The sequence below is a fragment of the Xenopus laevis genome, chromosome 5L (assembly GCF_017654675.1).
Source record: "Xenopus laevis strain J_2021 chromosome 5L, Xenopus_laevis_v10.1, whole genome shotgun sequence".
NCBI classification, from domain to species: domain Eukaryota; kingdom Metazoa; phylum Chordata; class Amphibia; order Anura; family Pipidae; genus Xenopus; species Xenopus laevis.
This window is the reverse complement of record NC_054379.1, coordinates 69,356,644-69,370,524: the sequence shown is the minus strand read 5'-3', so window position 1 is coordinate 69,370,524 and position 13,881 is coordinate 69,356,644. Positions and strand designations below refer to the sequence as shown.

Genomic DNA, 13,881 nt, shown 5'->3' with positions numbered 1-13,881 from the left:
TCATGTTTTCCCTATTTATGTTTCCTTCGTCCTACCAACTTCTATTATTTTGCCTTATGTGGACTAAATGATTTTTGGGCAGAAATGATTGTCAAATAGATTTGTCGTGTTCCTTTTAATGCATATTTAGCCTACAAAATTGTGCTGCTTTTAGTGATGTAATCATTCTGCAGTATTTTCCAGGATTTCTCCATATAAGCTTTCTACTTTCTTTCTGCTAGGGGTATGCATGTAAGGGCACTTGAACTCCTGACATTTTTCCATATCTACGGTGTCATGCAGCAGAAAGATAGGCATGTGATGTATCAGCCTAATAGAAGGCTGGGAGCAAACTGGAGATAGGCATAGGATAAGAGCAGCGGAGGCACTAGAATCAGAAAAATGCTTTTGGAATAATGTTATGGTTTCCCTTTTCCTAACATCAGTCTGTTAGTGTTATGCATTACTCATTATGTTGATACCTCATGCACTGAACTGGCAGTTACAACGTGCAGTAGCTCTGCATGTTGTTCTTGAAAACATCACGAGTTCCCTCTCGGGCAGGATTTTTGCTTGTTCAAATATTTGACATCTCACCATGCCCAATGACCTAAGATAAGAATAAACAACTGATTCAGACACCTGCAAGCCACTTTCAGATAGTGTTCATGATGGAGAAATGTTGCTTATTTTGGTCTGTAATGAGTAAACCACTGGGTTTAGATCAAACCTCTCAAAACTGATTGGGCCATATTACCAATTTTCTACCACCTTGTCAAGATTCTTATCCTAAATATGTTTAAATTACAGGATTAATCACCAGGGCAAACATCAGGAGGGGTGAGAGTACACCTCTACCATGTATAACTTTCTTATTGAGTATTATTTGAGAGAAGCTACTGATCAGCACTTGAGCTTTTAGTTGTGTGTATAAGGCTTTGTACCCATTAGCGCCCAGGTAATAATGGCCCAAAACTTAACAGAGGACACTGGGGTCCCCTACTTTTTTACCCTTGAACCACATTCAAATGTAAAAAGACTTGGGAAGCAACACAAACATGAAAAAGGCTATTACAGGCCAAAGCTGTAAACCTCAATGATCATGACTGGCCTGTACAGTATCCTGACCTTAAAAGAGAAGTAAAGTGATATTCACTGGGGCATGCCAATGTGTTAGACACCCTTAGTAAATACAATTGCTAACTATAGACACTCCCAGGATACTATTCGTGCCAGCTGTGCTAGTTCCCCAGCAATCCTCTTTGACTTCAAAGTTGCAAATTTTTCTCTACTGTGCTACCAGAGGGTATCTCTGGGTCATCGCAAAATGATGGGAGCATGGCACAAAAAGTATCATGGGCCAGTGGCCACTTATCAAGGAGCATCCTACTTTCAGGCCACCATGGGATTAACTAAAGACATGTTTACATTTCAATGTGTTGCTACTTTATTTTTTTTATTTATTTTTTTTTAAAATATAAATATATTTGTGTGTGTATATATCCGTTACCTGGAAACCCATTATCCAGAAAGCTACGAATTACAGGAAGGTTGTTTCCTATAGACTAATTTCAACTAATTTCACATTTTAAAACCTATTTTCTGTTTCTCTGTAATGGGTTTAATCAATGGTTAAATTATTTTTAGCAGTTTTAAAGTGTGGAGATCCAAATTAAGGAAAGATCCCTTATCTAGAAAACTCCAGGTCCTGAGCATTATGGATATCAGGTCCTGTACCTGTACACAGGGGCGGATTCACGGATAGGCTAGGCTATAGCCTAGGGGCCCATAGTGGTCAGGGGTTCACCGTCCACTGTAGCTGCCTGGTGCTTGCCGATGCTTGCTGCTGGCTGGGAGAAAATGTATACAAGGCACCCGAGTGCTGCATGTCTATAAGTCATGTGCATGCAAATCTCTCTAAAGCCGGGCTGTCATCGGCAGAATTGGCGAGCACCAGTGAAGCCACTGGTTTGTGCCGAAGCAGGTGTGTAACACACGCGGCTTTGGAGAGTTAATCGAGCACACATGGTCTGAGTTTCCGGCAGAAGACGCAGTCTAATCAACTTCTTGCCTAAATCTAGCTACATCTTGAATCCTGCCTAAATTGTCTCCCATCCAGCTAGAAAGTAGCAAGGCACGGGGGGCAGGCGGCGGCACCCGGTCCAGCAGTGCTTCGCATAGTGCAGGACAGAGAAATCTTTTTTTTTAAAGATCAGTTAAACAGACTGAATCAGCCAGGTACCTCGGGCTGTGCTAAGCACCACTGCTGGGCTCAGCCTTGGTCCCACTCTCAGGCAATAGATGCGTATCTGCTATTTTTTAAAGATATGAAAATACCCCAACATTTAAAATAGAAAAGATATCAATAATGATTGTTATTATACCCAGGACCACAAGAATAGGAGTGTCCACAAACAAAATAATTTGAATATATAAGCACCAAAAATGGAACTTAACCTCCGGTCTTGGGTCCGAGGACAATACAATATTATAATTATTATAAAACCAAGTGACAAGATAAAAAGCTATGTTTATTGATAACCATGCCATGAGAAGAATTAAAAGGACATACAATTAAAATCGAAAGCAACGATGCATGTAAGAGAAGGGATCCCTTCTATGGGAGCTTTAGGCCCCACCATATAATTGGTAACACCTTATGTGAGAAACAATGATATAAATATCAAAGAGCATCAATTGTTATTCTGTATCAAGAGGTATACAATGTGGCTGAAAGCCCATATAATGTGCTTTATGACCTCCTAAATGATGCACGATAAAAGACCTGCAGTTTTTTATAAGGTGAAAATTAAGCAGTATGGCTGTTGGTCCGATATTAGTATGCACTAGGATGTTGGCTGGACCGGGCTATTAGTCTCAATAGACCTCTATGCAGTTTAATTGTCCCAACAATGTTGTAGTCCAGATATGAACTGATGAACAGGTAAGTATTCTGTTATTAAGGTCTTTGGGAGGTAGCGCTTCGTTTGGACGTCTATCCATATGTGACGTGGTCAGTCCATCGACCAGATTAGCAATTCAACAATCGCAGCATGTTCAATCAAAGTTCAGCGCCAAATAAGTTAAAGTGTGGATACAGCAGTCACGAGTGAAATCTTACTCAAATCCAAAATTCAGTATGATCATACAGACCATTTTCCAGAGTGTGTTATCATCATGTCCTGTATATCAGCCTGCTGTTCCTTTCAACCTTACGATTCCTTTACTGCAGGTAATGTGAGAGGGGCCCCGTCTCATCCATGCAGCGCCGCACCTCGACAGCCGTTTCGCTGCCAAACGCAGCTTTGTCAAGCCAGGCTTGTCAATTTAGCCAGGCCCTAACAGGCTGAATCAGCCAAGTACCGCAGGCTGTGCACCACTGCTGGGCTCAGCATTTGTCCCACTCCCAGGCAATAGATGCGTATCTGCTATTTTTTAAAGATAGCTTTAAAAAATATATATTTTTAAAAATATCAAGCCAGCTATCTAGCAGCGGGTGCCAGTGACCATTGCAGGGTCTCGGTGCGGTCTGCGCCACGGTTTTTAAAAAAGATGACCGCCGATTAAGTACTCTAGCGTCATGTGCCATTGCCTAAGCTTGAAACCGCTAGCATATTTACGCGGCAGTTGGCTTTTTTTTAAAAAAATGTGGCGCGGACTGCGCCGAAAAAAACATGGTACCCTAGAAGGGGGCCCTGTGGAAAGTATAGCCTAGGGGCCTCACATGTCCGTAATTCACCACTGCCTGTATATATATTTATATATAGTATTTCTGATAATGAGTGTGGAACTTGTTCATTCACAGGTAAGGAATACAGCAGAGCTTTATTTTACACTGTTTTTGATGCAAAATAATTAGCACACCTTAAAGTTGTGTCTGAGTGAGGTCAGAGATGCAATAGAGAGAAGGACAGACTGTGGCTGTTGCAGATCAATATCTTCCAATATCTCCAATAACTGGAGAGCCACAGCTCTGATTGAGGGCTTTGTGGGTGACTAATAAACAATTTTGAACTCTTTATCAGAGAATGTGTAAGAGCACTTTCTATTATATCTGTGTAATATGAACAAGCAGAGCATACTGCACTGCAGACAAGAAGATAATCACAGAGCTAGCATTAAGCACTGCTTCTGTTCACTAGGAGAAGAATCTAATTAATGATATCTGCAGGCAAATCTTTCAAATAAAGTTCAAGTGGTTATTAAGCGGAATCATTTCCTTTGTTAAAAAATGTTCATAGTCCATTCCATTTCCTTTTATGAAACAGCCCCTGAAGGGAAATATTTTCAGCTATCATTCTAATGATATGAAAACACAATTTTTAAGAAAAACAAAAACACTAAAGTGCAAAAAAAAAAAAAAACCCACCTCAGGCTCGCCATATTCTTTAACTTGTCTACATAAAAAATGAACTTTAAATTGTTATTGTAAAAAGTACTGACCTACTTTTTTAACTTAAGCAACATAAATAGCCAGCAAGATTTGACGTGTTTAGAGGATATCCTGCAAAAAATACTACAATACTAATAAAAAATTGTTTCAGGTAAATAAAGCCACCTTTTTAAACCATGCACTTAAAAATGCTCACACGTGACATTGGGTTACTTCATTTTGGTCACTCTTTTTAGATGGCAGCAGCATTAAGCTTCGTGGATTTATCAGGCACATGAAGGAGCCAGATCAGCAACACAATTATTTGCCCTTCCAAAAGAACTGGAAAACTGTGTGTAATGTTCAATAAGAATATGTTTTGACCCACTTAAAGGGGTAGTTCACCTCTAAAATTACTTTAGTGTGATGTGATATTTTGAGACAGTGTGCAATTGGTCATTTTTTTGTTTTTTTAATTATTTGGTAGCTGTCCTACAGTTTGATATTTCAGCAGCTATCTGGTTGCTAAGGATGTCTTTTCTATGGTAACCAGGCAGTGATTTGGATCAGAGACTAGGAAATGAATAACACAGAGCCTGAATAGGTAGCTAAATAAGAAAAAGTAACGATAACAATAAAATGGAAGCCTCAAAGAGCAAAAGTTTTTTGGTTGCATTTGAAAGCTGGAGGCAGAAATGGATGGCAAATAAGTAAAAAAAAAGATTAAGATCAATTGCAAAGCTGCTAGAAAGTGGACATTATATAACATACAAGTACAGCTTCCTCTTGAGTGCAGGTGCCTGGAGTGGAGATTGGAATGAAAAAAAATGTAGTGTGTAGTAGAAAGTAGGCATTTTTGGGCTGACCTCTGCTCTGCTCAGTGTGCCCGCATGCAAGTGGAAGCTGTCATTTTCAGTATAGATAAATAGAGCAGACTGAGAGCAGTGGAGCCAATGTTCTGTGTGCCCTGGCCCTTACTCTCATACTTTTAAGTATTATTATTTTTATTATTTTTATTTATTTCAGTACTGTCTGCTCACCGATCAGTTATTTCATTAATCTAGCCATTTAGACAGAGCCCATTAGTAGTTGATGAGAATGCATTAACAGGAAACATGCACCCAAACTGTAGTTAATTCTTAATAATAATTTTTTATAAAATAGGTTTTATTATTCTTTTTCTTAAATGTAAGACAGCAATGTGTTTCCCCAACCTGGCATTGCTTTCCTATTGCAAACAGCCATGGCTTCTATCAGTCATGCATTTCAAACTGCAGACATGTGTTGGAATCTGTTGGCCACTCACAGCACAAGTGTTTTTCTTACATGAGGTGTGAAAGCTTGAAAATGTTAATATAAACAAATGCAATACAGTTTTACTGTAACAGAGGACAGCAGGATTTGCGTGCCCTTTATCCTGTTTAGCCACGTTTAACTGTTTCACATAGTATATTAACCATTTATATGTCTCATTCCTCTACAGTTTGGCACCAATTATTGGACACATTTATTTTTTTTTCCAAACCGGGTCATTTTAATGAGAATATTAATTTCATATACAGAAAACGGTTGATCTACTATTAGGATACTTTCTCTTTACTTTGCTTTTTTCAGTTCACATTGTAGGCACTAACAAAAGCATACACAATATCACAGTCAGATTAAGCAGAAAAAACAAGGGTTCAAGTAGCTCTTTAGTCACAAACACATTTTAAAGAAATATGTAACAATTTCCATTTATAGTATTCTATTCAAATGCAATTTATATGCAACAGTTTGTATCTCTGATAACAATCTGATATTCAGACAAGATATACTATTTTGGCACAAGCAAGCTTTTGTGAACAGGGCCCCTCTGATCCTATCTTTATTATTCAACCCTTGTTTGTTATAAATAAATGTAAAGTGCTGTGTAACTTGCTACCACTATATAAATGAATAACGATGATGGCATGCACACATTACATGCAGACCTTGTGTAAATGCAGCCTTGGGGAACAAGTCCCTTAAGCCTCTAAAGGAAAAGACAGCAGTAACATTCCTGGGGAACAGTTGAGAACTCAAGTTTCAAACTTGGATTAATATGATTCTATGTAAGACCTGATCTACATTTAGAAGAAAGCTATCCTGGAAAAAAAACCTCAAATTGTTACAGTAAGCATAAGAACTGAATGTGTATTTCAACACTTTAATATGGAACTAAAAATTAATCTTTGCTAAGAATGTTTTGAAGAAGCCCAAATCCGAAAATCCGCCATAGCCATCTGTGCTAGGTTTAGTCTGAAAATCCGACTTTTTCTGAGTTTTCAGGCAAAAACTCAAGCAATTTTGGAAAAAAGCCCAAAAAATTTGAGCAATCCGGGTTTTCGCTCAATTTTGTCGAGTTTGTCCGTGATCTGATTAAGTTGAGTTTTTGATTAATAAATAAGCTAAAATCTGGCATGAGAGTTTGGTCGTGGGTTTTTTTTTAAAATTTGAGATAAATCCGTATTTTAGTAAATAACCCCCTTAAGATTTATTAAGGTTCGAGTTAAGTTAAAGTTATGTTGTGTTTTCCACTAAAAATTCGAGTTTTCAAGGTTATTTTTGAATCAAAAATCCATTTTTTTTTTTAAACTCGAGGTTTTTCAGATGTATTATACCCTGATCCTGATACGAGGTTTTTTTCATTCAAATTTTCTCTTATTTCAACCATTCGAGTTGTGAGTTCATTTTAGTTCATTTGAGGTCTAAAAAACTCTAACATTCGACCTTTGATAAATAATCCCCGAAAAATCTGGTTAGCTTCATTTTTGGCATTCGGCATGCAAATTACATGTGCATCCCCTATACTTTAGGCACAACTGTGCTGCACACACTGGGTACCCTGGAACTACCGCTTGGTTTGCAGGTGGCAATAACTCCATGATTACCATGCGTCTATAAGTACTTAATTTGGTACAGGAGGTGGAAAGGAATGATCAATGCTGCAGAATACATTGATGTTTTACAAAAGCATTACAAAGAGCACCCTTTGATGAATGGGGTTGTACCCCAAATGACTGTGGGAAAATTTACAGGGTAAAAGCAATGCATTGTTCCCATTTGCTAGAGTGTCATAAGGAGAGGGATTTGACTATTAAAGGGGCAAGTTCTGTTTACAGTATAGGAGCAGTTTTCTAGATATGCCAAGAGGAATATTGATTATTATTTTAATTAAAATCCCTTAAAATTTCAGTTTACGCAAATACAAAGGAAAATTGTGGTAGATTACCATTTATAAAAGGATTGTGGATATCATTTGAAGAGAACAAGAGCAGCCTGGATGCTGTATAAACTGACAAGAGATGCTGCCAGAAAAGAGAGAGGAGAGACCTGGCCCTAAGATATGTACTTAAGCATGCACATACATTATGATGAAACCAGAGCAGGACAGAAATCCAGCACTTGGACACCTAGATTGGAGTGCAAAAAAAAAAAAAAATACACACAATCTACAAAAATCAGAACAAACTTGAAGCCTGAAGTTGACACCAGAAGAGTAGTACAGGTATGGGATCCATTATCCGGAAACCCATTATCCAGAAAGGGATCTTTGACTTAAAAGTCAGTATCGCAGACCCTTCATCTTAGACGTACATAAGTGGTCAGATTGCATTTACAATATTTACGATACTTTGTGTGCTGAAGCTGTGTCCATAGATTTTTTGTTTTATAAGTATAAACAGACAGAATCATACATCATAAGTAACTTATTAAACAGAACCATGATTTTGTGTCATTGTGCCATTATTGCATTGGGAGGTCCTAGAGACTACCCAATTACTGATACTATTTCAGTTCTGACAATGAAGGAACTTGTAGGAGAATAAGAATAAACAGAACATAATATACTAATCAAGTAAAAGTAACAATACAATAAGAAAAGCTGACTCTACTCTGACTCTATTCTTGCAGGAATTACACAGATAATAGGTGAGGAGGTACAGTAAGGTGCCTCCAAATCTGTAGTCTATCCAGGATTGCCACACCTTAAAAGTCTTTTATAGAGAATATGGTGAAAATACCAAAAGTAGAATAAGTATACATAGGAAGTGTTGACTTAGAGATTTAGTATGCTCCCTGTAATGCTTTATATCGAGCCAGAGACTTGAAAAGACACTGGAAAAGTCACAATCTTATTGTGTTCCAGGATATATAGGGCACACATGATAGCTACATTTTTGTGAGTTGAAGAAAAGTTCTATAAAAAATATATTTTGCTTTAACCTCTTAATATTTGCATTCATGGTCCTGTATAAATATGTTTTTTAGTATTTAAGAGTAATGGACATGCAATTATAATATATTTATCAGATATAGATTCCTGGTTCTCCTCCCAGAACGATTTTCTCTGTAGAAGATCATTTAACAGGCAGTATCAGTGTCCCCTAGATACTCCCATCACACTTTAGGATCAGAGGATAGAAGCCTGGATCTGAGACTAGGTCATTATGTAGAAAATTAACTGTGTAGTTTAAAAAAATACACAGCAAAAATCACTTTCAACAATTGGGTAGCCAAATGTCAGGTCCTTGAATTTGTAAACCAAAAATACTAAATAAACTGGCAGAGCTTTAGACTACATGTCTAAATTATATGTATGATAATGAATGTATAGGGTTCCCCAAGCATTTTGGAAAACAGGTCCTAAATCATTTATGCAGGTTTACAACTGCACTATATAATCTCTTACTGTATATCAAAATATACTATTTTTTGGAGACTATTAGCAAAGCAACAAAATGAATATCTTGTAGGTTGCCCATAGAAATTCTAGTGTGTGATTATGCTTTGAAAAGTCCCAAGGTTTTCCTCCATCTAATACAAAGCTAATATTTGTCTGCACTTATTTACACTATTTTGACCTGCCATACAGTATATCAAAATGTAATATTTAATGTGCAATGTTTCACGTCTCCACATCATGTCCTTAAACTTAGTTTTATCCCCCCCCCTTAAAAGTCCTATAAAAACAACTTACAGAGCAATTGATTCATCCTGTTTGTAATCAACTGGTTTTCAAAGGGATTTAAATAAATTTGATTTTAGAACTTTAACAAACTGGATAGGCCTACATGGAGCATCTATTGTAACAATATTGCTTATCACTGTAGATCTTCTTCAGCTTCGGGCAGTAGGGTCCCAGCCAATGAACTGTGTGCGCTTGCATGAGCTGTAGAACTCAGGACCTCTTCAAAGCTTCCCTGAGTTTGATTTGCTGTTCCAACCTTTGCCTGTTAATCACATTAAAATAATAATAAAAGATTTGTGTTTGTGATACAATGGTAGCTATATTCATACAGCTAAAATGGATTCTCCAGAGTTGTGATTATGTAACAAAGGAAATGTACCCAGGGATATGGATGACCCCTACCTACAGTTCGGTACACACAACTAGAAACTCAAGAGGAGAAAGCATGGGGGAGAAAGAAAGATCAAAGGGGTATGAGATGGTGGAAAAATGAGTTTTAAAGGGGAAGCTGGTGAAGGTTATAAAAGAAGGATGGTTAAGCAGAGAACAGGGAATATATAAAAAAAAAAGGATAGAAAAAGAAAGGCAAGTAAAGAAGAGCAGATAAGGTGGAAGAAAGAAGGGAATATAAACGCTGGAAAAAGATGAAGAATACAAAGGGATTTTTATGGAGTACAGGATAGAAAGACAAAAGCAAATAGAAGGTAAAGAAGCAAGTGCCACCATGGTACAGATGAAAGTGAATAGGGTGTTGAGCATTTTTAAATATCCAATCAATATGGTTCAGCTGGTTCAGTGGGTTGTTTCATACCTGCAATTATCCCTCCTCGTGTTTTGTGGTATTATACATGGTATCAACACTGGATGTGGTTTTTTTGGGGGGGGAAAGAATAATACACAGCATATATCCTACCAAATAACCATCCTAATGGTCCACTCACTGTTTTTCTGTATATATTATGCTTGTGGTGCTTGTAACCAACTAGTGTGCTGGAGGCTCTTGTTATAATTTCTCTCACTTTAATATGTCGTGGCATTGCTACTCCATTACCCATTGCTCTCACAGTATAATGTGTTCTTGATCCAACTTGTGACCCCCAAGCTTGTGTTACACTACAGCTCCCATCATCCTTAGATACCCAGTCATTAAGAAGGTTTTCCCTAAGAATGTTAGGACTTGTAGTTTTGCAGAAACTGATGTGCTGTTGCTTATACATTTCTGCTGATCACTGAGGGTGTACTTATTGTAGCCCCAAATTTCAATAATGAAAATCTGCTAACTTTATTGATCATCAAATAAAGGATGTTGGTTAATATAAATCCTAGTTTTCTTATGTCTTCCATAAGATATATACTATTAGCTTTTTATTGACTCACAGTTCAGGCATGTAAATAACCTGCTAGCAATATCATGTGTCATAGACTGAATATTATGAGCAAAATATATGCAGTCATGTGAGAAAGCAATATCTCTTGTTTACGCAGGATAGACCTACATAGACTAAATAGAACAGAAATTAGAGCAATGGGTAATTAAGGCAAACTTTTATGTTATAGAATTGTGCTATGCACCTAGTCTATGTTAAGATTTTTTTGAAGTGCTGTTGAATGTTTCCTAGGCAACGTGGAAAATGTCTTTGTCCTCACATTTTGTTCTGTTTTGTGTATCATGTTCAGCTGCACCCCCCATCTCCACACTTTCTCTAAAGCTACTGCATATTTGATTCACCATCTGTTAAAGGCGACTGTGTTCCACTGTCTGTACCCTTGAGCTAACAGGACTTTCATAATAAACATCAAGATATTTTTTTAATGATTTCTAGGTTAATAAGAGCTGGAGTTGCTGGCATATACTTATAGTGAACTTAAAATGATTACATTTAGAAATGCCATTTTTTCATTCTAATCCTTCACTCGAAGCTAAGTAAATGTGCCCCTGTGTGTTAACTATTACTATTTGATGGAAGATTGCCTTTATTTGAGTGCCTGCTTCAGACTTTTTCACGGTTGTCCGCTCCCCATGCTGAGGGCTCAGGGCGCACCACCTGGGCCACTTCCTAGATGTGGTGAATAAATACTCCACTTTATGAAGACCCCTCTGTTGTCTAATCACAATATTATTTCTAGAGATCAATGCAATGATCTGGCAAGTTTGGAAACCTTGCAGATTGTAACCATTTAGTCCCATAGAAAATGTACAGCACTAAGGAGCATATTTATCAAGGGTCGAATTTTGAATTGAAAAAACTTTGACATTCGAATTCAAAAAGACCAACCAAATTGAATAGGTCCATTTTCGATCGAATAGGTACGTATTTGGGCAAATTCGAATAGTTCGAATTGAAGGAATAGCGCATTCGATCGAATTTGATTCAAAGTTTTTCCCAATTGACTCCAAATAGGTTCTAGGAGGTCCCCCATATGCTAAAACAGCAATTCGGGAGGTTTTAGATGGCTAATGGTCGAAGTCGAATTATTAAAGAGACAGTACATGATACTACTATGTTCCTGTAAGCAAGTATGGTTATTATATTCTTGGTCCAGACCATACCCATAAAAAACTCATGTTTTGTCCTGCTAAAAGTGACATCCCTTGCATTCATGGGGGGGGGGTATCCAGTTACCTGATGCCCCTGCAATATGTAATAAATCGTCCGCTCTTGTTCCTAAAATCTGGTTTAAGTTTGGAGGACCAAAGTTGTGAGTTCATCCTGTTTGTTTGCTCCTGGCCCCCAGAATTACAATATTCTATATTTTTGAGTTAAGTATAGTATGTTTTCCACTTTTATTATAAACCCAAGCCACTTCTACCCTTAATGGGACTGCACTAGGCAAATCTATTATGGAAAAGGACCTTGGAGTCCTTGTAGATGATAAACTTAGCTGTAGCAAGCAATGCCAGTCAGCAGCATCAAGGGAAAATAAGGTCTTGAGCTGTATTAAAAGCGGCATTGATTCTTCCACTGTATAGAGCACTGGTAAGGCCCCATCTAGAATATGCCGTACAGTTTTGGTCTCCAGTATTTAAACAGGACATTATTGTATTAGAGAGGGTACAGAGAAGGGCAGTTAAGCTGGTAAAAGGTATGGAAAATCTTAGCTATGAGGAAAGACTGGCCAAATTGGGGATGTTCACGCTGGAGAAGAAGCGTTTAAGGGGTGATATGATAACTATGTATAAATACATAAGGAGTTCATATAATAATCTCTCTAATGCTTTATTTACAAGTAGGTCTTACCAGCTGACACAAGGTCACCCATTCCGATTAGAGGTTCCGCCTAAATATTCTGAAGGGTTTTTTTTACAGTGAGAGCTGTGAAGATGTGGAATTCTCTCCCTGAATCAGTCTTACAGGCTGAAACATTAGATAGCTTTAAGAAGGGGTTAGATAGCTTTTTAGCAAGTGAGGGAATACAGGGTTATGGAAGATAGTTCATAGTATAACTATAGTTCATAGTACAACAATAGTAGGACTATTCTGATTGCAATTTTGGAGTCAGGAAGGAATTTTTTTTTTTTTTCTGAGGCAAATTGGAGAGGCTTCAGATGGTTTTTTTTTGCCTTCCTCTGGATCAACTGGCAGTTAGGCAGGTTAAAAAAAAGTCAAAAGGTTGAACTTGATGGACGTGTGTCTTTTTTCAACCTAACTTACTATGTTACATGTTGGTGGGGTTTTTTGATGTATGCTAACAAATTTTTAAAAAAATGTTTTGATGTTACTGGTCCTTTAAAAAAGCATCAGAAAAGATATAATAGGAACTTCATGCTTTCATAAATATGCAACTGCACTCGTGCATTCTGAATTTGGTGAGACTTGAATAATCAATAAAAGCAGAAGCACCAGTCACTGGACCTGTAACACAACCAAAGACATCATATTTTCTTTATTAACTAAAACTTACTTTCAGTGAAGTTACTGTATTCTCAACTCGCTCTTCAAATGACTTGAATGTTGGGGAATTCCTAGATGAATAAAACAATGGGAGTCAAAGATCTCTATGTAACACAACACACCAGACCTCACAAGCAGCATGCAGGTCATAACATCTTTCAGAAATAAAAACTATGTGGTAGCATGAACTAGTTAAATCAACAACATAGCATGGTGTTAATGTTATGATCGTTCATGATGTTTATGATACATTATTATTTAGCACAATGATGTGGAGTAAAACAAAAAGTATTGTAAAGCAGGTATACTATGCAGAGACCCCAAATTTATTTACATTCTGATAAATGTTATAGGTATAGCATGACTGCATGCACTCTGCCAAGGTGTAAATTATGTCATGCTTAGGTACAAATGGGAATAGTTGCGATTTAGTGCACCGTTGAGTACCAACATTGCTATTATGGCTGTTCAAATGCAAAAACTACATGTACATAGAAGATTTCCAGGTTTGTTCTAAAGGATGTCCCTTCTGTATTTTGAACATCAATAATTACACACTTCATTCTGGTGCCTGGAAGGATTTCCTGCTATCCCAAATTTCCTAAGACTGCAAAGATTATTTGGAAAATTTGGAGAAGAGAAAG

The 13,881-nt window shown here is 37.4% G+C and overlaps 1 protein-coding gene across 2 annotated transcripts in view; it reads right to left on the bottom strand.

Moving 5' to 3' along the window:
• Positions 1 to 5,861: 5,861 nt before the first annotated feature.
• tpd52l1.L (tumor protein D52 like 1 L homeolog) overlaps positions 5,862 to 13,881 on the bottom strand; it is a 68,478-nt gene continuing 60,458 nt past the window's right edge. Inside the window, 2 exon segments of one of the 2 annotated variants that reach the window (NM_001094260.1) lie at positions 5,862 to 9,606; positions 13,248 to 13,308. In NM_001094260.1, coding sequence (NP_001087729.1) covers positions 9,478 to 9,606; positions 13,248 to 13,308 — 190 coding nt within the window. In that variant the 3' untranslated portion in view covers positions 5,862 to 9,477. 2 annotated transcript variants of the gene reach the window in all.